Source organism: Leptopilina heterotoma, unplaced genomic scaffold (assembly GCF_015476425.1).
Source record: "Leptopilina heterotoma isolate Lh14 unplaced genomic scaffold, ASM1547642v1 Lhet_125, whole genome shotgun sequence".
Lineage (NCBI taxonomy): Eukaryota > Metazoa > Arthropoda > Insecta > Hymenoptera > Figitidae > Leptopilina > Leptopilina heterotoma.
This window is the reverse complement of record NW_025110845.1, coordinates 2,088,470-2,116,113: the sequence shown is the minus strand read 5'-3', so window position 1 is coordinate 2,116,113 and position 27,644 is coordinate 2,088,470. Positions and strand designations below refer to the sequence as shown.

The following is a 27,644-nucleotide window of genomic DNA, read 5'->3' as shown; positions in this document are numbered from 1 at the left end:
ATATGCAAAGTAGAAATATGTAAATCAATTTCCGATTAGCGGTTACCTCCGATTCTTCTACAAATTGGTATACTTACGTAATTTTGTGCCCTGATTACGAAAATCATAGTGAAAATTGGCGCAAATTAGAATTTTATGGTAAAAACCATAAAAAACACCATAAAATTGTGTTTATAGCGTATAATTAGCAAAAAACGCAAAATCTTGCAAAATGTTGTTAACAAAAGATTTAGATCTGACCAATATACACATTTTTTGTTGTTATTATTATTTGTTAAAATTTGTTATTTTGCGCCAAAAATGTAAAAACCATGAAATACCATAACAAACCATTGTAGGGGGATTGGGTCTGGGTTCGGTTCCTTCTAGTACCAAATAGAAAGTCAATTTAACTCCCTTTCTGTATTCAGGAAGCAAGAGAACATGAGCTAAGGCGGGCTTCGCCCTCCTTTGTAGTGTTTGCTCCAGGGCCCTTTTAAAGAGCTTTTTAGAAGGGCACGTTGTAGGGGGATTGGGTCTGGGTTTGGTAGCTTCTGGAACCAAGTGGAAAGTCAATTTGAATTCCTTTCTGTATTCAGGAAGTAAGAGAACATTTTGCGTTTTCTGCAAGTTATACGAAAAAAACACAATTTTATAGTGTTTTTTATGGTTTTTACCATAAAATTCAAATTTTCGCCAATTTTAACAATCATTTTCGTAATTAGCGCATCAAAATACGTAAAGAAACCTTATTTTGTTACATTTGTATGTCTTTCTAAGTGAAAGTTCATTTTAACCATGGTTTGTTTTGGTATTTCATGGTTTTTACATTTTTGTCGCAAAATAACAGATTTTAACAAATAATAATAACAACAAAAAATGTGTATATTGGTCAGATCTAAAACATTTGTTAACAATGTTTTGCAAAATTTTGCGTTTTTTGCGAATTATACGCAAAAATCACAATTTTATGGTGTTTTTATGGTTTTTACCATAAAATTCTAATTTGCGCCAATTTTCACTATGATTTTCGTAATCAGGGCACAAAATTACGTAAGTATACCAAGTTGTAGAAGAATCGGAGGTAACCGCTAATCGGAAGTACACCCTTTAATTTTTATATTAATAAATTGTAAAAAAGAAAAAGATATAAATTGTTTGATAATATAAAAGTTTAAGACTATAGTATTAAAAACCAGAAAAAAGTTTTTGCCGGCTTTTACGAACACGTGATATTTTAAACATTACCTAATACTTTGAGGTCAAAATATAATATTTTGAATGTATATATGTATAAAAACACAAGGTAATGAATAATATACTACTATTGAACAATTAATTTTATTTTAATATTTATCAAATTTTTAAAAAAATAATTTCTTTACTTTATGGTCGTATAATTAAATAAACAGTTTTTATAAATTAAGAATTAATTTTAAATTGTAGTTTCATTATTTTTTTTAGAAATAATATTTTTTTATTTTATCATTCCTAATGAATATATTTGAATAACTAAAAAAAGAAAATTTAATTCATAACACTGTTTTAAAAATAGGTTAAGTATTTCAAATATATTATATATAAAATTTCATTTTTTTTATTAAGCAATGGTATGTTTGATTTATTAAAATATAGGTTGAAATTTTGTAAGAAATATAGAACCAACTCATATATTATTATATATTTTATCGAATTTGGAGTCAGGATTTCACACTTCAGAAGAAATTAATACTACTTGGCAACATTGCATGGAAATGTTTGGCTTTTATATATGCTTTAAAGAAAATGAAAACACCCATTTGAAACGAAAATTTTGGATACGGCCAATTTTTACAGAAGAAAGACGAAATGCTCAAGGAGCTAGCGAAAATTTAATAAAGGAAATGGCAAATAACGATACTGAGAAATATTTGGAGTATCTACGAATGACAGAACGAGACTTTCTAAAGTTATTGAATAAAGTGAAACCATATATTACTAAAAAATATGTTTTCCGTCGCCCAATCTCAGCGCGTACACTTGTGTTCATCGATGCCTTTGTCGGATGAACACAAGTGTACAAGACTTCACATATGTCTAAAGTACTTGGCTTCTGGAGATTCTGTTAGATCTATGTCATTTTCTCTTGTGTCGCTCATAATACAGTTTCAAAAATTATATCTGAAACATGTTTGGCTATATGGAAAGCTTTAAGAAATGAAGCTTTTCCAAAACTGAGTACTGCGTTATGGCATGAGCATGCGAAACATTGTTATGCAGGTGCGACAGTATTTTTCTCCATTGCATATAGATGATTATCTTTTCTGTTAATGCAGTTGAATGTTTTGTAGAGAATTTTGTATAATATTTCAATTAAATTTAAAAAAACTATTATTTAAATACGTACAGTACCGTCCGCAATTGTCAGTCCACCCATTTCTAAAGGAATGACAAAAATTTTTTAACATAAAATTCATGAAAACTAAAATTTTTTTTGGTTTATATTTTGAAAGACGATAAAATTTTGAAAAGAATAAGACCTTACAGAAGTCATTTGGCCAAAATTTGTAGAAGATATTCCTAAAAATCGTCATTTTCAATGTTTTACAAAAATTTAAATAACTTCTAAAATAATGAACGCTTTTTAATAATCTTAGGCTTATTTTAAAGGTCTTTTTCTACGGAATAAGAATTACTTATAGGCATTAACCTGTCATTTTTAACTTGGAATAAGCATGACGTCAAAATTAGACAAAAAAATTGGAAAAATTTGAAATCAATTTTTTGTACTAAAAACTATTCTAGAACATATATAAAACATGATATGGTGTAGATTTTTTAAGAAATTTTAATAAAAATATATGTTTGAATTTCAAAAATTATTTTTCTTTTAATAATATTATTTCAAATTTTTTGAATTTTTTTGTCCAACTTTGACGTCATGCTTATTCCAAGTTAAAAATTACAGGTTAATGCCTATAAGTAATTCTTATTCCGTAGAAAATGACCTTTAAAATAAGCCTAAGATTATTAAAAAGCGTTCATTATTTTAGAAGTTATTCAAATTTTTGTAAAACATTGAAAATGACGATTTTTAAGAATATCTTCTACAAATTTTGGCCAAATGACTTCTGTAAGGTCTTATTCTTTTCAAAATTTTATCGTCTTTCAAAATATAAACCAAAAAAAATTTTACTTTTCATGAATTTTATGTTAAAAAATTTTTGTCATTCCTTTGAAAATGGGTGGACTGACAATTTCGGACGGTACTGTACAGAATATTTTTTTTTCTATTTTTTGCATAGGCTCCTACAAACACTAGATCTTCATATTTTAATTATAAAAATAGTTTTGGGATCAGTTTGATGGCAATAGCAGATGCACATTATCGATTTATTGCTGTTGACATTGAGGCTCCAGGAAGAAGAAGTGATGGAGGGGTTTTTAATGAAAGAAAAATGTGCAGAAAATTTGAAAATAACACATTCATCATACCTCCACCAGATCCAATTTATGAAAATGGACCAAATTTTCCTAATGTTCTTGTTGGTGATAAAGCGTTTGAAGCATCGACTTATTTAATGACGCCTTATCGTAGAAGGAACGTATGACTCAAAAACAAAAAGTTGTTATATTATAGACTAAGTCGCACTAGACGCGTTGTTGAAAAAACATTCGGAATTCTTGGAGCTGGATGGAGAATTTATCGCAGCTCCATGAAGACATCACTTAAAACAACAAGAAAAATAATTCAAGCCACATGTTGCCTACATAACAGGTAACTAAACGAAAGTTTAAACAATAAAAATATTCATCCAACACAACGATATTCACATTTAACGCCAGCGGATGAGATCCATCCCATTAATGGTTATAAATTTAATAAACTAAAATAATAAATGAAACATTTATTATGGAATGATTTTAAAAAAATTGTTTTAGGTTTGCAAGAGATTCCTAGGAGAAATAATAATTTACAGGAAAATGTTAATTCTAATCGAATAAGAGAAAATTTTAGTAATTACTTTATGCACGTAGGAGCAATACACTGACAATGGGAAAAAGTTCTAAACAATGATTTCTAATGCAATTTTAATTACATTTCATTTTGTACATATTTGTATAATACATATTAATTAATAATTAATTATTAACTCATTTTTTTGTAGTTGGAAGTGGAAAATCTGTAAATTTAGATACCTTTTTTAGATAAACCCAGGTTATGTAGGGATGACCGCTCTTGTTCTGGTCGACCCACTAAAAACCACTCCCGTCCTAATTTTGGACACTTTGATCCACCTGCGGCTCTACCGGCAGGCTTTAAACTTCGCAAGTGGTGGTCCCCTTGTCCTTCTTCTTAACTTGCCATTAATCCGCTCATGCAATGTGTGAGCATGGACGGGAGAAAAAGCTAAATGTTTTCCTCCCCCCACGCTCACACACTCCTGAGCACTGGATTCTTCCGGTCAACCTCGTCTTCCGTCTCTATCTTTTCCCCATTATTTTAATAATTAAGGATTAAATGTCTACACGAGTCCAGGTTTTGAACCATGATAGACACTATGTTATCGACGTTGATTTCAAAGCAACTGCCGCAAACATGGCCCTTCTATCATGGTTCTCCCTATTCTCTTCGCTTCCTAGACAAAGTCTTCTTTGCTTCCTCTAAGGCAGTTCTGAAGACCTTGCTTCCTGAAGCTGCAAAGCTTCCTGACCCTGCAACGTGGTTAGTTTTCCCCTTCCCGTCGAACTTCTTTTTGCATAAGAAGTAGCATGGGCTCTTCTTACAGTCTGCTATCTTGTGGTCGGCTTCTCCGCACTTAAAGCACGCAGCTGACCTATCTACCGATTTACAATCTTTGCCTATATGGCCATAGCCAAGGTACCTATGACACCTTGTGACCATAACTCTTTTCCTCACTGAACAAGACAAAAAGCCTACCCTTATGTGACCGAGACGTTCCAGATTTTCTGCATCTTTCTGTGTGGTTACTGCAATAGCGAGCTTTACATCTCGCTTGTTAGGTCCCAGGACAGTTATCCTTCTTCTTCCTACTGGCATTGCCGAAACACTATCTAAAGCCTCCTGGACATCTGTTGGCTCTATAAGGCAATCCAGATCGCGGATCTCTACAGTAGTTGGCCGATCCACAATCTGCACCTTACCCATGTCACCAATCACCCTAGTCACCTCATCGGTGAAGGTCTCCTTATCAGAAGAACCTCTAAGTTTGATAAAGAGGCACCTCTTTTTTGTGGGTACAGCTTCCAAAAAAATTGTATTGCTTTTTTCTGGTTTTACCTCCTTACGAATCTTTCCCAGAACTGCTGCGAACGTCGAATCTTCAGCCACCTTAACGATCATGGATGATCTCTTTTGTGGCCTTCCTTTTTTCTGTGTTTTGTCCTTCGGCTTTTTTGGAGGTCCTTCATTCTTCGTCTTCTTTGAGTTTTTATTCAACTCAGGACTGTTCCTCTTCCGTTTCTGACCTTCCAAGACGACATTTCTTAACACTGCAGCGTTTAAACGGTCGCGTCTAACTTTTCGATCTTATCTTGATTCCTCTGACCACACTAATTATTGGTAGAAACTCTCATCTACTTATTTTGCAGCTGCATGCTTTTCCTTAACCTCTTGTATGAGCGTTGTTATGCTTTTCAGTCTGTCCTTAATCGTCATATTGACGTTTTTCTAGACATCACAGGACTTCAGCATCTTACTGGTCTCTTCCTCCATTCTTTGAATGCAAGCTGCTTCCTCCTCGCGCAGCCTTATAGCTTGATCTTGGTCTTTATTGCAGCAAGCAATGTCATTAGCCGAAGCATTACTGAAGACAGAAATGCAGCTGGCCTGACTTGTAACGCTGCTCGCACTTCCTCGTCTATCTACTCTTTCCAAGACAACTCTTGGTACCACCAACACGTTGTTGTCCTCCTGCGTCCTTGGGCCACTGGCCACCGTCCCCACTCTCGAAAGCGCTTGACGATCGGAACCAGTGAGGGATTTAGCCGCAGCATTACCCCGCAGGTACTCATCTTCTTTTTTACAATCGCTCATACTTAATTTTCTTGGTTTTAAAGTCAGGGAACCACACTGTTGGCTGTCCTTTAGTGAAAAGTACCGCCACCACGGCAAGGTCTACCGAACATATACAAGATGCCAGTTGTGTCTGGCAGCGAACCCACTTCTCCCAACTTAGCAAAGAAATCAATTATGTCTAGCAGTGGACCCACTTCTCCTAGCCCTATCAAAGAAATCAATGATGTTCGGCAGTGGATCCACTTCTCTCAGCACATCAAAGAAATCAATGCGCTTCTCCCAGCACGTCAAAGACATCGATGATGTTCGGTTGTGGACAACCATCGGCGGGGTATTAATTAATTATCAATTTATTAAGAATTAATTAATTATTCATGTCTAATTAATTAATTATTAATTAATTAATTATTAATTAATTAATTGTTAATACCTATTTCTACATAATTCATAACAATTTATTTTTGTAATCTTTTATAATAAACATTTTTCTCGTATCCTATCGTTAATATCACAAATTATTTTAGCAACATTTAAAAATGTAATTAATGTTACTGTGAGGATCTTCTAAAAGATTTATATAAAGATTCAGTTTCATGATTTCGACTAGATATAAATCACATAATTTTTAAGTATCTAACTTATTTTTAAATTCACACATTTTGAATTCTCTATTTAGTCCTTGTTTTTCATTTAATGTTTTTAAAAAATATGCTATAGTCATAAAAATCATTTTTCTCATGTACTTTAGACTAATTAAAATCACATAACTTTTGGGCATCTAACTCTTGCTTTCAAACGTGTAATATTTTAAATTGCACATGTAGTCTTTGTCTGTCATTCAATGTTTTTAAAGAATCTGCTATGCTCATTAAAAACATCTCTGAGAGATCTAAAGTTTTAGCTTTGAAAGATTTAATTTTTTTTAAAACTGCTTTTTCCAATTCATTGGTGATATTATCTGAAAATAACATATACATTAATGCAACTGCAAAATTGAAAAATAAATTTAATTCTCAAGGTGTGAGAAAATTCGAAAATTTTTTTGTTTAGAGAAATGAGCAAATTTAAATTTCTTTAAAATTAAAAAAAAATTTATTTATTATTTTCAAAAATCATAACATTTTTCATAGGATTTTAATTATTTTTAATACAATTTAAAATAAATTCCTCGAAAAATATAATTATTTTTACAAATTTTTTGCAAGAATTTAAGTACATTTCACAAATAATGAAATTCTTCGCTGAAATTGAAATACTTTCAAAATCTGCTATTTTAATTTTTTTAAAAAGAATTCAATTATTCTTAAAAGAGTGTAATTAAATTCGTTGCAAGAATTCAATCATTTTCATAAATAATAAGATTCTTAACACGATTATAATAAATTATTTTTAAAATAATTTTAAGTAAATTCTTTGAGATGTGTAATTATTTTTAAAAAAAATTATTAAAATTCTTCGAAAGAAATCAATAAATTACCAATTATAAATTATTTTTCATAATTATTATTAAGAATTTTTAAATCCAATTGCTAACAATTCAATTTTACAAAATTTCGATTATTCGGAAATCCTTCAATTAAATATTTAAAAAATAAAAAATTTAAATAATTTTAAAAAAAAATTAATTTTTACTTTTTCAAAAAAGTTAATTCTATAGAGTTGTGAGTAAAAATTATAAATTTTCAAAGATTTCAATTTAAAACCAATTCAAAATTCAATTATTTCTAAAAATTCACGCTAGAATGCTTTTAATATTCAATTATTAACTAAAATTTTAACTGAAATTCATTTTTAATCAATTTTTATTATAAAATTTTACAAGAATTTAATAATTTATAGAATAATAAAATATTTCTCAAAAATTGAATTCTCATAAAGAACGTTTTCAACAAATTTTTAAATACACTGAAGCCTCACTTATTTAAAGTCTCATTTACTTAAAGTCGCGTTTATTTGAACCCGTTTTTGCTTCAGTTATTTTTAGTTAGAATCAGCCCTAACCCAACTTATTTTAGCTCATGCGCAGTACGCGACCAATGGAAAGATACTTACATTCCTATTAGTTGAGTTCAAACAAAACCAACTAATCATGTCAATTTATCGAATTACGTCACCAAAATAGGTTATGTCGATCAAAAATACAAATTTTCTAATTTTAATGATTTTCAATAATTACTATTTTAATTAAATTTTCCTAAAGAATTCAATTATTTTAAAAAAATTTTAATAAAATTTTATACAAACTTTTAATTATTTTCCAAAATAATAAAAATTTGACTGCAATTCAATTATTTTCACAAATAATAATTTTTTTTTAAGGAATTCAATTATTATTTTCATAAAAAATAATTACAAATTCTTGAAAATAAAAATTGAATTAAAATGATAAAAATAATTTTGATGAAGTTACAGTAAGAATATTCTTATAATATAAAATAATGATTTTATCTCTCGTTCATCTTGAATTATTAGAAAACATGAAGAAAGACTCGGAGCAATCGATATCTTTATATTTTATAACAAATACTTTTATAAGTTGTTTAATTTAAAATAAAGGTTTGTTTTTAAAATTTTTAAATGTCTTAATTCGTGTGGAAAATCCTGTTCCAAAAATAAGATGAAACATAGGAGTTGTGCAAATATTTTTCTTCTTTTTCTAAAAGAAAATAATAATTTTTTTTTAAAATTGTGATTCGTAAACAAAAATAATGCAAAGTAAATAAATTTTCTATTTCTTAATCACAGTTGTTTAACAATTTTCTAATTTTGTTTATAATAATTTATAATAATAATTTCAATTTGACAAAACAAAATATTTAACAAAATTTTTGTCTTTGAATGAAAAGAAGTGAAAAAAATTCTGATTATTTCTATTTGTCATTACAATATTGAATTAATTATAAAATAAAAACAATTATAACATAATAATAAAATATACAATATATCTAAAGTTCACGAAAAACAAAAGTATAAACAAAAGACAACTTCAGTGTGTGGGGGACAGAAAACGTAAATGAATGAATGAATGAATGAAAGAACATTCAAATTAATATAGTTAATTAATAATAATATAATAATAATTAATTAATTAATAATTAATAGTTAATTAATAGTTAATTTCTTCTAAATATAATAAATAAAATAAATTTTTTTTAAATAATTGAATTCTTGTGGAAAACTTTACTCGTGAAAATAATTTAATTTATTGATTAATTAATATTTAAAATAGTATTGAAAATAATTTAAATTCTTGTGAAAAACTTTATTTGTGAAAATAATTAAATTCTTGCTTAGAATTTTATCAAAAAATTTTTTAAAAAATTTATTTTCCCTAAAAAATATTATTATTAGTTAAAGTATTTGAATTATTCTAAAAAATTGGATTAAAATCTGGTTAAATAATTTATTTATTCTTTTGTAAAATTTTAAGAAAATACTAGATATTGAAAATAATTAGTTTTAAAATATTTTTAGAAAATAATTAAATCGTTTTAAAGAATTTGATTATAATTTTTAGAATTGTTTTTTTATTTCTAGTATAAGCGAATTTAAAGTAGTGTAAATTCTCAAAAAACCAGAAATAGTATCTTTTAGTGACTAAAATCTAAAAAAGTAGTAAATAGTAGGTTTTAGTAGATAGTGTGAAGCCTGTAATAATCAAAATGTACTTACCATCCTCTTTTAAAAGGTAACATAAAATATTTTCGTCACTTAGGTCAGTGAGTACATCTCCCGTAACATTATCAATCACAGCATTGATTATTTTGTATTTTTCATGAGACTTCGACATAATTTAACAAGATTATATTATTATAAGTATAAAAATACTTATATTTCACATAAATTAATAACGCGCACGTTTCTAAACAGACACGTGGTTTAATGGTGAATAGAATTTGACTCACGTCAGGTTAGGCGCAGTAAAGCTCCGTTCACCCGTTCGAAATTAAAATTTCAAATTATATGATATGAATTATATATATTATAATAAATTATATATATATGAATTCTTTGGGGAAATTAATAACATTATTATTATAACGTTGATATAATTTTTTAATGTCTAATAAAAATTAAAAATATTAAATATAAATTTATATTGTGATGTTTTTTTTTGTTTGAATTTATAATTGTAGTAAGATCTTATTGTGTTTGATAAAAATCCATAATTTTAATAATTTTAAAAAATGTTTTTATTTATGAGCTTTCGCCCGTCGACGACAGGCATCCTCAGATATTCAAACTGTAAATACATATAATTTTTGAAGATATTTAACATTTCTAAGCATTTCTAACATTTCTTAATTATTAAAATTATAGATTTTTATCAAACACAATAAGATCTTACTTAAATATAAATTTGTTGCTAATAATAAATTATTAATTTTATATAATAAACAATTTCCATATAAGATTACATCAAGTTTGCGGCAACCTTTAGTGCAATATTGCTGCAAGCTTGTAGTGCAATATTGCAGCAAACTTGCACATGAAGCTTGCTATGAGTGGGACATTTTAAGATTGTGACAAGCTTGCTGCAAACTTGCACGTCAATATTGGCAATCTTTCACGGCAAGCTTACGTGCTGTCTGGGTTGTATAACACAGCCCCACAAAAAAATTGTCAGGGTTATGAGATCAGAGTACCCTACCCCCATGTATTTTGGTCCGCTAAATGCGAATCTGGTGTAGTTTTGGTCCACCCCCAAAAATTTCTTTTTGTGGGGCTGTGTTACACAAGGATATGAGTGCATGCTAACAATCATTGTTACTTTTGACTGTGTCCTACCGTTTTAATTTTTTTGTCACTTCGGTTAATAGTTCTAGGACATGTAAGGATTATTTAGAAAAAAATAGCGATTGTACTCAAAAAATATTGCCCAAAAAAATTTTAAAATTTTTTTTTGCTTTTATTTAAAAAAAAATTCATAGGTAATGTTAATTTTAAAAGGCCTTAACGAAAGCCAAACATATTTAAATTTTATAAAAATCGGTTCAGGGGCTGTCCATAAATTACGTAAGACATTTTTTGGGTAAATTTGACCCCCCCTTCCCCCTCGTAAGATATTTTACATTCATTAGCGCCATTTTTCCTATTGTTCATAAGATCTTGCTGACCCCCCCTCCCCCTAAATGTCTTACATATTTTATGGACGGCCTCTCACCCGTATTCGAGAAAATCGTGTTTCTTTATTTTTCTTCTTACCCCCATAAAAATTATTTTTAGGCAATAGTACTTCGGGAAATTACTACTAACTTCAATTAATATCTACTGTATCTTATAATTCCAAGAAAATCCAAGTGGGGGCACCTAACACTTACTTATCCAGCTATACCCTTTGCTTGAAAATTTATACTTAGGTTTTTTCTTAAAATCTCTAAAAAGCCCCTAGTAACTGCTTTCAAGTACATTTGTTTAGATTTTAATTTCATCAACCGCCATATTAGATCCACCCTTTTTGAATTTTAAAAATTTGACATCATATTCGTAATCAGCGACCCGATAACCTATAAGTAACACGTTTCAATCAGATTAATATTTACTTTTTTGTCGACTATGCTGTCAAATTCGGTTGATTTTAAATCTTTCTGCTGACACATTTGATCCACCATCTTGTTTTTTAAAAAATATGACATCATACTCGTAATCAGCAACTTCGAAAATCCCCGAGTGAAAATATTCAAGCAAATCTGATTGTTTACTTTTTTTGTCGACTATATTATCAAATTCGATTAACTTTAAATCTTTCTGACGCCATATTGGCTCCGCTATTTTTAATTTTGAAAATCTGACATCATACTTGTAATCATTGTCCCTGAAAACCCCCCAAGTGACAAATTTTATGTGCACATGCACTCATAACCATAAATATGAAAAATATAGTTTAAATAAAGTAGCAATTAAAAAATATGAATTACGCCGGTTAAAAAATATACTTCTATTTGGTCGAAAAATAATTATTTATTTAAAAAAATATGTTACACTAATTTTAAAAATAAATTTTTTACTACAAAAAGTCCTCATTTCGTGAGATTTCCTGAAATGGAAACAAAAAAACCGTAAATAAAGCTGAAATGGAAACTTAGAAAAAAGCTGAAAAAGAAATATTAAAGTAGATAACTTATTATACTTACTGTTAATTTAAGAACCTGAAATAAGAATGACTTAGTAGTTTGAAATTCGCCTTATATTACTGCAATCCTCATTCTTTCTTTAACCGCACCACATTTTCGAATGCGCACGCAAACATACCCTCACTATGGACTGCGCACCCATAAATACCCATACTTTAATATGCGCTTAAGTTATGCGCGCTAAATTTAAGTGATATTAATTAAATGCGTCAATTTAAAAAAAAATTTTCTTTATTTAAAAATAAAATTGAAAAATCTGCAGTCGCAGCAGATTTTTCGAAAATCCCCTAAAATTTAACTAAATTAAATTTGTTTCCTCTCCTCGAAAGCTGTTTCTTCACTTGACAATAATTTATTTTAATAACAGAAAACATTAAAAAAATCGCAAAAGGATCCAAGTCAGGGAAAGCAGTAATATTGTTTTTTTCGGATTTCCTAAAAATCCTGGTATTTAATTTAAATTATAATTTCCAGCCTCTGAAGCAATTTATTTTCTTTTAGTAATTATTTATTTTAATAGAAGTGTTTAAAAAAATATGCAAGAGGATCCAAGGCGAGCACAGCTGTGATTTTTATTGTTTTTAAATAATGATTCATTTTATGTTCTAGGATTTCTGGAAAATCCGTAAGAAAAAATCAAAACTACTGCTTTCTCCGCATTGTATCTTCTTGAAATTTTTTTAAAATGGCTTCTAACATAAAACTAAACAATTATCCAAAAACAAAAATTGCTTTCGAGGTGAGAGAATATTAATTTAGTAATTTTTTTTAAATTTTTGGAAAATACTCGTCAAAAATTCAAATATACAGTTTTTCCGCCTTGGATCCTCTTACAATTTTTTTAATTACTTCTAACATTAAAATTAACAATTAGCAAAAGAAAAAATTGCTTCTGAGGCATGGAAATGGTAATTTAGTTGAAATACCGAGATTTTTAAAAAAATCATAACTATTATAAACATGGAACTACTCAAATAAAATATCTCTGAATATCTTTAGTAAGGGAGGTGTTCCGGTTGTGGGCACCCTTTTGTTTTTGCCTCATAACATTTTTCCATGTGCATATTATACAAATATATGTGTACGAATTTAAAGCTAGAGGTCTAAGGTGACTGTCAGTGAAGGAATTAAATTGATTCCTTTAAATAAAAAAGTTTTATTAGAAATTTAGTGAAATGGAAATTTTTTGACAAAAAAATTTTTGTACCCGGTTGTGGGCACCCTTGAAAAATCCGCTAAAAATGGAAAAATATTAAAAGAAACCAACACAAATGAAGAAGAAATGAAAGTTTCTTTGTTTTAAGAGACTTCGGCGGCATAAAGAACAAAAATGATGACACGTTTTCACACTATGCTCATCGCTATCAGAAGCATAATGCTAACATGTGAAATAGCTGGCCCGCATATCATAACGCACTTCTAATGCACTGAACGACTATATTCAATGCATTTAATGGAGTTTGCGGCTGTCAATTTCCTTGGCAGAAAGTTTAGATAGATGAGACAGTAGTCTACATCATTGTCAGATGGTAGAGCCTCCTTAACATAAGGATGCCTACAACCGGGAATGACAGTCATTTTTTAAAAAGACCAACACATTTTGTGATGCAGGATTTTGGTTAAACACGAAGGTAAATTACAAAATATAATGACAACACTGCAAAAAAAAATCAAACCCTTTTTTTCTGAACAAATCTACACCCATATGTTGCTCTTCGAAAACAATACAAAATTACTTTTTTATTTATTTAATGCAAATTTTCTTTATTATGCTCACAGTTATTACACAAATGCATATATTTGTTTCGTTATCAATACGAAAAGTCCGTATTGTCAACGAACACGGCTTGCAATACTTAGATCAGTAAAGTCTGCTTGCCGTTGAAGTTTACGTAGGGGTCCCCACAACCGGAGCGTGTCCACAACCGGCGCACTTCCCCTATATTTCAAATATAAGTAAATAATGTTAATATTTTTGCACATTGACTCTAAACGTCCTAGAAATAATCTCAGGGCATTTTAGAGATATTTTAATTATATCTCCAGGATATCTTGAGAATATCGTCTCGATATCCCGAAGATATCCTGCCAAGCGGCAGTTTGGATATCCCACGGATAACCTACGGATATCATGTGGATTTTCTTAGGATATCTGACATTTATTAAGGACATCCTGAAGATATCCTCAGGATATCCTTTTGTTGTAAGGGTTAAAAGTTAAAATAACAATATCTTGTATAATAATCGAAATTTTGAAAACTTTTTACACAACTTATGTATGTCCGGTAAAACAACAAAATGTCAAATTATGAAGAAAATCTGTGATTCAAAGTTTACCCTGAGTATACAACGCCCCATATGTGAAATTAAAAAATTTTTTTTGAAGCGCTATTTTTAGGCCTTCTAAAGTAGGACCTCTTTTTAGACAGTTGGTAATCGCCGATTGAATAGTATTACTTGTAAGTTTAATTACTGAGGCATTTCACGTCAGAAATATCACGATTTGCAAACGGTCTGCCGATTTTCGCAAAACTTCGTGGGATTATAGTCCTATATAAGAAACTTCTTTCCTCCAAATTTTTTCAAAAAAATTCAAAATTGTTGAAGATGCGCCATTTTGAATTTTAGGGTCAGTCCATTATATTTCACCTGAAGCCGTTGCGGCCTATTTTTAAAAAATCTCATAATTTGTCAAAATTATGTTTAATATCCATAGAATCCATTTTTGAGAATTATTTTATAAAATTTTTTGAATTTAACTTAGAATTTTAATTTTTAAGTTGAGTTGGACAGAAAAAAGGTTAGATTGACAGTTATGAAAATTTAATAAAAAAGCATGGAAATAATTTAGATAATACAAATTTCTTGATTGATATTTGTTAAAAATGGGCTAATTTACTTGTATAAATAGATTATTATGTAAACATAGCCAAAATAATAGATAAAAATTGATATTAAAATTTACCTATGAAATGTCAAAAGTCACTGCATTTTAATTACATTTTTCTAAAAAGTTTATAAATATTAAACAAATTTATTACTACATAATGTAAAGTACTTTCAATGTACTTTCATATTATGTGCTAACTTTTTAATTTTATAATAAAGAAATATGAAAATTTTTACCTTTAATATTGTGTGTTTCATGATTTTTAGTGATTTTAATTACTTATTTCTTCTCAGGTGCAAGACCAAAAAATCCCATTTTTGTCTTAATATTTAAGTTTGACCTTCTTTTCCATTCTATTAAATTTTGGTGATGGAGAACGAGCTACTTTTCAGTTTTATTCATGTTTAAAAAATCTGCTTCCAAAAGCGAGTTTGTTGGTTAAATTGCAGGTAATTTTATAAAACTGAAGTTGGCTATCACAGTAGTCTTGCAAAAATCTACTTGCATTTTAACCAACAAATTCGTTTTTTCAGCAGATTTTTTAAACTAAATTTAAAATGAAAAGTAGCTCGTTCTCCATCACCAAAATTTAATAGAATAGAAAAGAAGTTCAAACTTAAATATTAAGACAAAAATTGGATTTTTTAGTCTTGCACCTGAGAAGAAATAAGTGATTAAAATCACTAAAAATCATGAAACACACAATATTAAAGGTAAAAATTTTCATATTTCTTTATTATAAAATTAAAAAGTTAGCACATGATATGAAAGTACATTGAAAGTACTTTACATTATGTAGTAATAAATTTGTTTAATATTTATAAACTTTTTAGAAAAATGTAATTAAAATGCAGTGACTTTTGACATTTCATAGGTAAATTTTAAAATCAATTTTTATCTATTATTTTGGGTATGTTTACATAATAATCTATTTATTCAAGTAAATAAGCCCATTTTTAACAAATATTAATCAAGAAATTTGTATTATCTAAATTATTTCCATGCTTTTTTATTAAATTTTCATAACTGTCAATCTAACCTTTTTTCTGTCCAACTCAACTTAAAAATTAAAATTCTAAGTTAAATTCAAAAAATTTTATAAAATAATTCTTAAAAATGAATTCTATGGATATTAAACATCATTTTTACAAATTATGAGATTTTTTTAAAAATTGGCCGCAGCGACTTTAGATGAAATATAATGGACTGACCCTTTAATATTAATTTTATAAAATTTTAAATATCTCGAAATATTGTTTATGGATTTTTATGAAATTTACACATTTTTCAGGTAAAAGTATGTACTTTAGAATGCAAATAAAGTTAATAAAAAAAATTAATTTTTAAATAAAAAAATAAAAAAAAAAATTTTTTAAACAATTTTTTGTTTATTTACTCCTCTCTGAGAAAAATGTTATTAACATATTTGGATTCCTTGTGAATTCACCTTTAATTTCATAAAAAAAAATTGATGAAGACTCAAGTGGTTCCGGAGATATTGAATTTTTTGTAAAAAATAGTCATAGTTACAGCAGCAATGCACGACTGCGGTAACGTACTACGCGACTTGTGCAGTTTGGTGCTATGGCGCGGCGACGCTTTTTTACAAAAAATTCAATATCTCTGGAACCAGTTGAGTCTCTATCAATTTTTTTTATGAAATTAAAGGTGAATTCACAAGGAATCCAAATATGTTAATAACGTTTTTCTCAGAAAGGAGTAAATAAACAAAAAAATGTTTAACAAAAATGTTTTTTAATTTTTTTAATTAAAAATTAATTTTTTTTATTAACTTTATTTGCATTTTAAAGTACATACTTTTACCTAAAAAATGTGTAAGTTTTATAAAAATCCATAAACAATATTTCGAAAAATTCAAAATTTTATAAAATTAATATTAAAATTCAAAATGGCGTATCATATCTTCAACAATTTTAAATTTTTGTTGAAAAAATTTGGGGGAAAGAAGTCTTTTATATAGAACTATAATCCCACAAAGTTTTGCAAAAATCGGCAGACCCTTTGCAAATCGTGATACTTCTGACGTGAAATGCCTCTACTTCAAATAATAGTCAGAAAAAATCAGTTATAATTAATTAAATAAATAAAATTAAAACTTAATATTATAAAGTTATTGTAATTAGAAAAAATTACTAATCGATTATTATTCTTCCACAGATCAAAGTATCACTTGCTGCAGTCGGAACGATAAAAAAAGATGTAAAAGAAAGTCATTTGCAAGACGTACTTACTGATATTGTGGTTGCAGCATTAAGAGGGACAAATGTTCATCTTAATTTATCTCAGTATTCATCATGTCCTCGACTTTCAAGAGAACATGATCAAACTGGATATTCATTACATGGACAATATGATAGTATGGTAAGCTTAACGCAATAAAATATTAATAGATTTTAGTATTTTTTAACAGCTGAGTAATTCAAAAGATCCATAACTGAGTTAAAATACTTGTACTAATTATTATTATCAAAGTTCTTAAAATAACAACAAGTTGAATAACGTAGCACGTACTGTACACAAATTTGTAAAATTAAGAACTAATTATAATTTCTAATTGACGATCATCAGTACTCAATATGCAATCAAACGTTATTGACGTATTTTTATAAACATTATTGTGAAGATATTTATATTTTAAAACAAATTTTGTAACATTTTAATTATTCAAGCATAATCTGAGCGGGAGGTTTGACGTTGAGGTATAATGATGTGCACCGTCGATTATTGTCCGGTACACACCATTAGAACTCGACTGTCGATAAACCGGTTGTACTCAGGAGAGGTTTTCTACAGTTTCCCTCTTCTCTGGCGAGAAAACCCATTGACGGGTGGTCCAGGCGGAATGCGAGTACTCCTAATAAAGTCGGCTGTAGACGCAAATTAGGTTAATATATAGAAAAATTTCTAAGTAGAATGGTTATGCTTAATCCAAAAAGTATTTCTCGGGGACTCTTGTCGAAGTGCGTAAGGCCAATAGGGCAGGAGTATAAACAATATAAAAAAAATTATTCAAGTATCTGTAATAGACAATTCAGTGATATAATTTGAAATTGTAATCATTCCTCTTTATTAGACACACATTCAAGAAACCCATATTTCTAAATGCTTGATTTTATAGAAAAAAAGTATTGGTTTAAATGATAAATTAAAAAAAGATGTATTTTTAAAATTTTATAAAATAGTTAAAAATAATTTAAAAGTCTTGAAATCAATAAAGTTAACATGCAGAAAGATTTTCCAGAAAAATTATTCACAAAAATTAATTAAATTTGTTCTAAACAAACATTACAAATAACAAGTGCACTGGTTTGACATTTTTAAAGTATAAAACTTGTTTGTTTTAAAAGTATATTAAGCAACAAAGGTATAAAGGCAGCCATTTGTTTACGGTGATTTTTGTGGCGGCACGTCGAGGGTGGCCCGAGACCGGAACGAGTGGCACAAAAATCATCGTAAATAAATTGGCAGCCTTTAAGTCCCGTGTTACTTACGATATTTTTTATTCCAAAGGCACAAAAGTGGCGATTTCAGATAGCAGACGACAGGGAGTAAAAGTCATTCACTTGTTCGACTTGTATGAAAATGGCGGCCTTTTTTCCCATGAGCACAAATAACGCATGGGACTAGCTGTTTTTTTTGCCCATGGGAAAAAAAGGTCGCCATTTTCATATGGTCGAACAAATGAGTGACTTTACTCCCTGTAGTCAGCTATCTAAAAGCGCCATTTTTGTGCATGTGGGATAAAAAAATAATTTCTCAAAAGAAAATTTGTAAAGCACAAAGCATAATTTAAGACTTTACCTTCAGTAATTTACAAAAATTTATAGTTAATTAATATTTACTGGTGCCGCCCTACCCCTGAAATCTCCCGTGTATTTTACGTAGAAGAAAGACAGTTTTTGGTAGATTTGCTATAAAATCCGTAAAACATTAAAAATCTCAAAATGGCAGCTTCAAAATATGAACTTAAAAATTGTTAGGTATATTCAACAAATCCTGTTGGAAAATCTTACTCTTGGTATTTTGAGGTCGCTGAATCCAAATACATTGCTAACTAATTCTTCTAAAAATACTCACTCTGATGTATTTGGGATCGGTAAATGCGAGCCTGTAATCAGCATTTAAAAATTAAAAATGTCAAATTTATTTTCATTCACACTAAAACTTCTGAATGATCATTTAAACCCGTGTAGAAATGGTGGTCGGGTTCTAGTGGGGACCTCACCAGTTTACCCCATTTGAAAAAGGGCTCCAACTAGAGAAACTGGTGGGGTTCTAGTCGATTTTGTCACGCTCTAGTTGATAGGGCCCCGACTAGAAGTTCTAGTTCACTTCTACCGGTTTTAAAAATTATTATTTTTCAACTTAACTTATTTATAATTGAATTCTCCATTCATATTAACATTATTAATGATTGTTGCACACGAAAAATCTCGTGCCTATGAGGGTTCCAACCTTGGACCTTGGGGACACCAGACGGATACACATACCTCTCGGCCATGATAGGTTGGATGGACTTCCGCTTAAAGTACATCCCGTTTGGAAATTCCGCCATTTGTCCCTATCTCTAGTAGGGCTCTCGCTAGATTCTGACTAGAATCTCTAGTCGAGAAAAACTAGTCGGGTTCCAATCTAATTCTAGTTAGATGATTCTTACAAGCATTATTTATTAAAAAAGTTTGCATATTATTTGATTACTTAATTTTTTAATTATTTAAACAAAATCTTTTATTTATTAAGTAAATTAAAAAAGAATAAACCATAAATAAATATTAATTATGTGGATATAATTAATTTTTATTAACTAAATATTGTAATATATTATTTATTATTATATTATTTATTATTATTATTATTTATTAAAACAATTATAGTAAATATAAAAATATAAAAAGTAATGTAATAAATTAGTTATGTTTAATTTTTCAATAACGTTATAGATATAATTAATTCATAATATTTTGAATTTTAGGGAGTTATTATTCATCACTCTTATTTAACTCTGCATTCCTAATGATAGTTAATAGTAATTAATTATGACATTATTGAAAAATTAAACATTACTAATTGCAGTGCTTTTTATATTTACTATAATTATTATAATTATATTATTCAATTTATTATTGTAATTATAATATTATAGCATCTTTTTAATTATTATTAAATACTTGCATTAATTGTGAAAAACATTTTAAAGTATAATTGCACATACATATCTTTTTAAAAAAAAATTATTTTTACGAATAATATTACAATATTTAGGTAATAAAAATTAGTTATACCCACATAATTAATATTTATTTATGTTTTATTCTTTTAATTTACATATTAAATAAAAGATTTTTATTTAATAAAATTGCTTTATTGGAATTTTTTGTAAAAATATTCTACAATATTTAAAATTTTGTTTAAAAAATGTTAAAAAATTAAATAATTAAATAATATGCAAAATTTTTTAATAAATAATGCTAGTAAGTTTTTCTATCTATTAATCTGAATTATTTATATCTATAGAAAGATAATTTATGTATGTCATACTTGTACACTAGTTTGTCTAGTTTGAAATCGATAAGGTCCTAGTGAGTTTTTCCCAGTCTGAATTATCTAACTAGAATTTGATTGAAGCCCGACTAGTTTTTCTAGACTAGAGATTCTAGTCAGAATCTAGCGAGGTCCCTACTAGAGATAGGGACAAATGGGGAAATTTCTACACGGGAACCTAGGCTATTGGGACTTTTTAAAGTATAGAAGAAATTTATGTAGTTTGACCTGTTGAATCTTTTTTCTTCCTCTTCTTCTCAACTCATTTAGTCCCAAAAGACCGTTTTTTTCTCTTAACATTTGCACTTACCATTTTCAAAGATGTTGGGCTAAAATAAATTTGCACATCGTGTTTTTTATGTATTTTTCGTCCTTATTCAGCATCTGCAAGAAAATTGAACTTTTGACTTGAGGATTGAAAGTTATGATTGTTTATACAAAAAAAACACCAAATTTTTTAAATTTTTGTTTCATTAAAACTATATTTTCGATTTAAAATCGCATCGGACAAAATTTGGTCTGACAAAATATCGCGTATGACCTTTTATTTAAGCCGACAATAGCGGACGCATTTTCTCATCACAAAACAAATTGTTTTTTTAGTCACAAATATTGAAAAAAAACTTGTTTCATTACATATCACTCTTATTTTGATAGTTGCAATGAATGTTCAGGATAAAAATTGTTTAACAATATTATTTAAAAAAAGATTTAAATTAAAATAAAAAATTTTCATTATACTTTCACTTAAAATCTATTTTTTCACTTTCCACTTTATCTATAATTTAATTTTCCCTCAAAAATTGTATATTCACTTAAATTTCACTTAAAATTACTTAAATCATGTTTACCGATTCGATTTGGCAAATGTTTACCTACGTGGGTATCTACACACGTATTTGTTAGACATTTGGTAAATGTCAAATAAATCTGTTATTAAATAAAATTTGATAGAAAAAACGGTTGGAAATTATAAAGGAACATTGAAGAATGAAATAATGCATAGATTGTTACAAATAAAGCTTTAAATAATAATAATAAACTAAAATGTGCAAAGATTTTATAGAGATTTTATAGCACTGTTATTTTTTTATTTCCTTATGGAAAAGTTGTAAATAAGGAGAAAAATAATTTACGCATGGGTAAAGGAATGTAAAAATATTAATTACGTCTATTAATAAGACTGATTAGACAATAATAGTTGTAATTTAATTAAATGTCAATTGTTACTTTAGAAAGGCAACTTACGTATAAATCTTTAAGAATATTATATAACAATATTCTTTTAAGTAATTATTTTTTAATCTAGACTTGCGTCTACTAACTAAATAGTCGTCAACCAACTACAATTCTTTTTTTAAGGAATAAATAGTATATTAAGCAACAATACGATTTTTTTTTATTCCAAAGGTACAAAACTGGCGACTTCAGATAGCAGACGACAGGAAGTAAAAGTCATTCACTTGTTCGACTTGTATGAAAATGGCGGCCTTTTTTCCCATGAGCACAAATAACGCATGGGACTAGCTGTTTTTTTGCCCATGGGAAAAAAGTCGACATTTTCATTCAAGTGAACAAATGAATGGCTTTTAGTTCCTGTCGGCTGCTATCTAAAAGCACCTATTTTGTGAGAGTGAGTAAGAGAGAGAGAGAGAATTTTGCAATAAGAATTAAAATAATCCATCAGGCCGTTTTTGAAAAAAGTAGATTTTAGTATTTCCATCCTGAACTCTGTATACCAGCACTTTAAAAAAAGGTACAAAATCAAATTTAATATTAATTTCATGAGTGTACAATAGTATTTTGGATCGCATAATCTGAATTTGATTTTGGATTTATGAATTTCAAAATTGTTTTAGATCTACTTGAACCTCAATACTGAGGGTTTTCGTGGTCATTAAACCTGAATTCAATGTTAGGTTATGAAAATTAAAAATGGCGGATCCAATATGGCGACTAAAAAGTTTAAAAATTGTTTAGATATACTTGAAACTCAATTCTTGGGGGTTTTTGGGGTCGCTTAATCTGAATGCAATGTCAATTTTTGGAAATTAGAAATGGTGGATCCAATATGGTAAACAAAATTTTTAAAATGGTATGTGGATTTAATGGTCTCCATTGTTGAAATATTTTTTAACCCTTGGGCGGGCAAGCTAAAAAAATTACGTAAGCGTCCATTGGACCCCGCTTTAAAAACGCTTAGAAAAACGTAGATCTTTGTATATATTTTGTTTTCTTTTTATTATATTATAAATTTTAATGCATTAAATTTAAAATATAAAAATAATGATTAAGATTTTAAATTTAACTAACTGTTAGATTTGCCGGGAAATACACACACCGTTCTGAGTGCAAGGCAGGATTAATTTGTGTAGGCGCAAATTTCTTGAAAGAAAAATACTATTTTGTTATTTGTATATAGCACAATTAGTACAATTTTTATTATTATGACATTGCAGGGTCCTCTGGACCCCGATTGCCAGTTTGTGCTGGTAAAATGTTTTACTACCCACGTGACATAATTTACAGTTGGAATATGAAAACTGTAAAAATATTCAGATTATTCGGTGGTACTTTTAGTCTATTTAAGAGAATTTCTAGGATGAATTCATTTTTTCATACGGATTTGGAGAAATTTGAAAAATAGATACTTGCGGGGTCTAATGAACCCCGCTTTCCCGTCCAAAGATTAATCAAAGCAGTTTTAATTGATTAATTATTACAGTGCTATAATGTGTAAATAAGTGTTAATTTTAATTGTAAGTGATGTCATTATTTATATAATCTTATTTGTCTATTTCCTTTTTAAAAATAGATACTTGCGGGGTCTAATGAACCCCGCTTTCCCGTCCAAAGATTAATCAAAGCAGTTTTAATTGATTAATTATTACAGTGCTATAATGTGTAAATAAGTGTTAATTTTAATTGTAAGTGATGCCATTATTGATATAATCTTATTTGTCTATTTCCTTTTTTAATAAAAGTAATTCTTTCAAATACGGAATTCGGATTCATATTCGGCGATACCAAAAGCTCCGAGTAATGAGTATCAAGCAAATCTAAACAATTTTTAAAATTTTTGGTCGCCATATTAGATCCGCCATTTCTAATTTTCAAAACCTAACATTGAATTCAGATTTATCAACCCCGAAACCCCTTAAGTATTGAGGTTCAAGTAGATCTAAACATTTTTTAAACTTTTTCGTCGCCATATTGGATTCGCCATTTTAAAATTCTTAAATCCAACATCAAATTCAGATTATGCGATCCAAAATACTATTTTACACTCATGAAATTGAAATTAAATTTGATTTTGTACCTTTTTTAAAGTGCTTGTATACAAAGTTCACGATAGAAATACTAAAAATTACTTTTTTCAAAAACGGCCCGATGGATTATTTTAATTTTTATTGCAAAATACTCAGGGAGGTCTCCAGTGTTGGAATCCACAAAAAATCGCATTTCGAAAGACTTTTTATTTAAAGTTGGTTCAAGCCCACCGTGCCTTGGCTTCCTTCTTTTGGATTTTTTAATTGAAACTATTTGAATTATTTTTAATACAATTTAAACTCAAAACCACAACTGATTTATTTTAAGAATTGATCTTGAACTTCAGAATGATTGTTTTTATTATTTTAAAAGAATTAGAACTGAGGTTTTTCTACAAAGTTCATATTTTTATATTCATGTCCCTTCCTATTTTTTGAGTTAGGGTTGGTTTTTGGGATCAATTGTCTCAAGATGGAGGAAAAGGAGGTTGGAAAATTGTAGTAATTGAATCCGTAAAAAAGAAAATGTCGGAAAACACATTAGTCAAAGGATTTTATTGGGCCCTCCAGGCCCAGTCTTGCAAAAAAAGAAATTGCGTCGGCGCATTTAAGATAGGGATGTTATTGAGTAAAAAGAGTTTTAGAATTATTGCCGTTTCCAAAAGATGAAGCCAAAATTCACTTTTTCAACAAGTTTCTGTAAATTTTACATAATTTTGTGTTGAAAATTAATTTACAATATTCAGATTAACCCTTTAAAGCCCAAATGTGCTAATTTTTAACTTCGGTTTTAAGCTCATAATATTAAAAGGAAAAAATTATTAAAAATTCTACAAGGACATATCCATACGTTTTTAGGGTCGCTCTTTCGAATGGCATGGTCAAAATTTCCAAAAAGTGACGATTAACTCTAATTTTTTCAAAAATACTCAAAAAATACAAAATTTTGGAAAGTAATTTTTCTTTTCATCTTCAATTTTAGTTGTCATATCGATTTTTCTAAATCATCTAAGGTATAAAAAACGTATTCCCGATAGTTTAAGTTTGAAAATATGTTTTGCGTTTTAAGATTTTTTGTATTATTTGATTCAAATGGCGCCTGAAAATAAACAATTTTCCAAAATTTAACACAGGATGTATACAATTTTTAAAAGTTCATGAAATCGATTGAAATTTGTTACTCGGGGGTTTTCGGAGTCGCTGATTACAAATCTAAAGTCAAATTTAAAAAATTCAAAACGGCGGATCCATTATGGCGGACGACAATATTAAAAACTCATCGTATTGGCTTCAAATTTGTTACTCGGAGGTTTTCGGGGTCGCTGATTACGAATCTAAAGTCATATTTTAAAAATTCAAAATAGTGGATCTAATATGCCGGACGACAACATTAAAACTTAATATATTTGCTTCAAATGTGTTTATCGGGGGCTTTCGGAGTCGCTGATCACGAATCTGAAGTTAGATTTTAAAAAATTTAAATGGTACACGACAAAATATATCAATGCTAACATAATTTTATCCGCTAATAATTCTGGCGAATCTTACTTGCATGATGGCGATGCTGAATCTGAGTGTAAGTCCGATAATATTTTTTCTAAGGCAGATTTTAATTCATCATGATTTTAATTCCTTTCCTTGTTAAGGGGGCATAAAAAAATTAATGTAAAATTCCATTGAAAAAAGCCTATTTTTAAGTACCATTTTCTCAACTCCAAATAATTTTTTTATCACACTTTGTTCTGATGATTTTATATACAAAGGACTAAAATCTGATCGTTCGATAAAGACAAATATTTATTTTTAAATTTTCTGTGACATTTCGAAAAAATAATTACCCGTTTTCTTGATTTTTTGTTGAATAAGCAAACAACTTTAAATAAAGTAATTTATTTGTAAAACCGAAAGACCAGATTACAGTCCATTAATGTACAAGTAGTTTAAAAAAAACTATATCCGTTAAGTGGTTTTCGACAAATTGGTACCTAAGTGATCTGACATTTTGAATTTTTAAAATCAGACTTCAGATTCGTAATCAGCAATACCGAAAACCCCCGAGTAAAAAATTTGAAGCCAATACGATGAATTTTTAATATTGTTGTCCGCCATATTAGATACGCTATTTTGAATTTTTTAAATTTGACTTTAGATTCGTAATCAGCGACCCCGAAAACCCCCGAGTAACAAATTTCAATCGATTTCATGAACTTTTGAAAATTGTATTTATCCTGTGTTAAATTTTGGAAAATTGTTTATTTTTATGCGCCATTTTAAATCAAAAAATACTAAAAATTTTAATACGCAAAACATATTTTCAAACTTAAACTATCGGGAATACGTTTTTTATACCTTAGATGATTTAGAAAAATCGATATGACAACTAAAATTGAAGATGAAAAAAAAATTACTTTCCAAAATCTTGTATTTTTTGAGTATTTTTAAAAAAATAAGGTTTAATCGTCACTTTTTGGAAATTTTAAACATGCTATTTGAAAGAGCGACCCTAAAAACGTAGGGGAGTGTAAGGTATGGTGGCGGACACTTTCTTTTTTGCGTCTCCCTCTCTCAAAAAACAATATTTTTCAAAATTTTAAAAGCAGGCAGTTGCTGACATCTATTAAGCATATTTATGTCAGAAGCGGCTGTTAAAATTTAAATTCAGTGAAATTTTACAGCTCTTGGCGCAAAAAACTGATTTTTTTTATTTTTGAAAGTTGTAAGGTATGGTGGCGCCTATGGTGTATTTAACTAAAATATTATGTAGATGTTAAAATTATTTATTAAAACTACTAAAAATGATGAAAAATAACAGAAAGAGAAAAAACTGATGATTTTACATTATAGAAAAAAAAGTTTCATTTCAGTTATGGTTACAATTTGGACATGTGAAGTAGCTGGTGGCTGTTTTAACGCAACTAGAATAAGAGAAGACCGCAAGTGTCACATATTCGAGAATTGTTGCGTTGGAGCACATGAGGCATTAGTACACAAAAAATGCAAAGACAATTGAAACTCGTGCAAAAAATGATCCGCCACTGTACGTTACAAAAATTGCGCCATCACACCTTACAGTAAGCTATTGATGAAAATATGATGGTGTTACTTTCATATACAGCGCGAATTGAGAAAAATTTGAAATACAAAAAACTGTTGTCCAATGTCTAAACAATACGTTCCATACATTTACCAGACTCAATTTTCAAAAAATCTTCACTCTGGCACTGTTAACACACATATCCAATAAAACTTTTTTTCTTTTTTTCACTACTTTTTTATTCAAAATCACTTAAAGTACAAAGCACGCGTTTGATCATTAACTACTGCATATAAAATGTCATCACGATAAAAGACATCGACCATAGTGATAAGGGGCTTCAGATGTGACGTTATATGCCAGATTTGACAAGTCCGCCACCATACCTTACACTCCCCTATGGATATGTCCTTGTAGAATTTTTAATCATTTTTCCTTTTAATATTATGAGCTTGAAAACCGAAGATAAAAATGAGCACATTTGGGGGTTAAAGGGTTAATGAAAATTATTAACAATAATTTTTAAACAATAAAATATGATTAATAATGACAAATTTATCATATAAAAAATTTTATATACACTACCGTCCACGAGTATCAGGAAAATTACACGCGACTTAATGAAAAAACATGACATCAATACAAAAAAAATTTAAATACGGTTAGTAAGCTGATTAAATTTGGAGTCAAATAAGCCGTCTTTGATGTCATTTTGTTAACTATTTTTTGAGTTAGAGGCCATCCACATATTACGTCA

General features: G+C 28.6%; 1 protein-coding gene across 1 annotated transcript in view; it reads left to right on the top strand.

Moving 5' to 3' along the window:
• LOC122512727 overlaps positions 1–27,644 on the top strand; it is a 772,233-nt gene that overhangs the window by 194,195 nt on the left and 550,394 nt on the right. Inside the window, 1 exon segment of the mRNA XM_043628757.1 lies at positions 17,201–17,404. Within this exon segment, the coding sequence (XP_043484692.1) occupies positions 17,201–17,404 (204 nt within the window).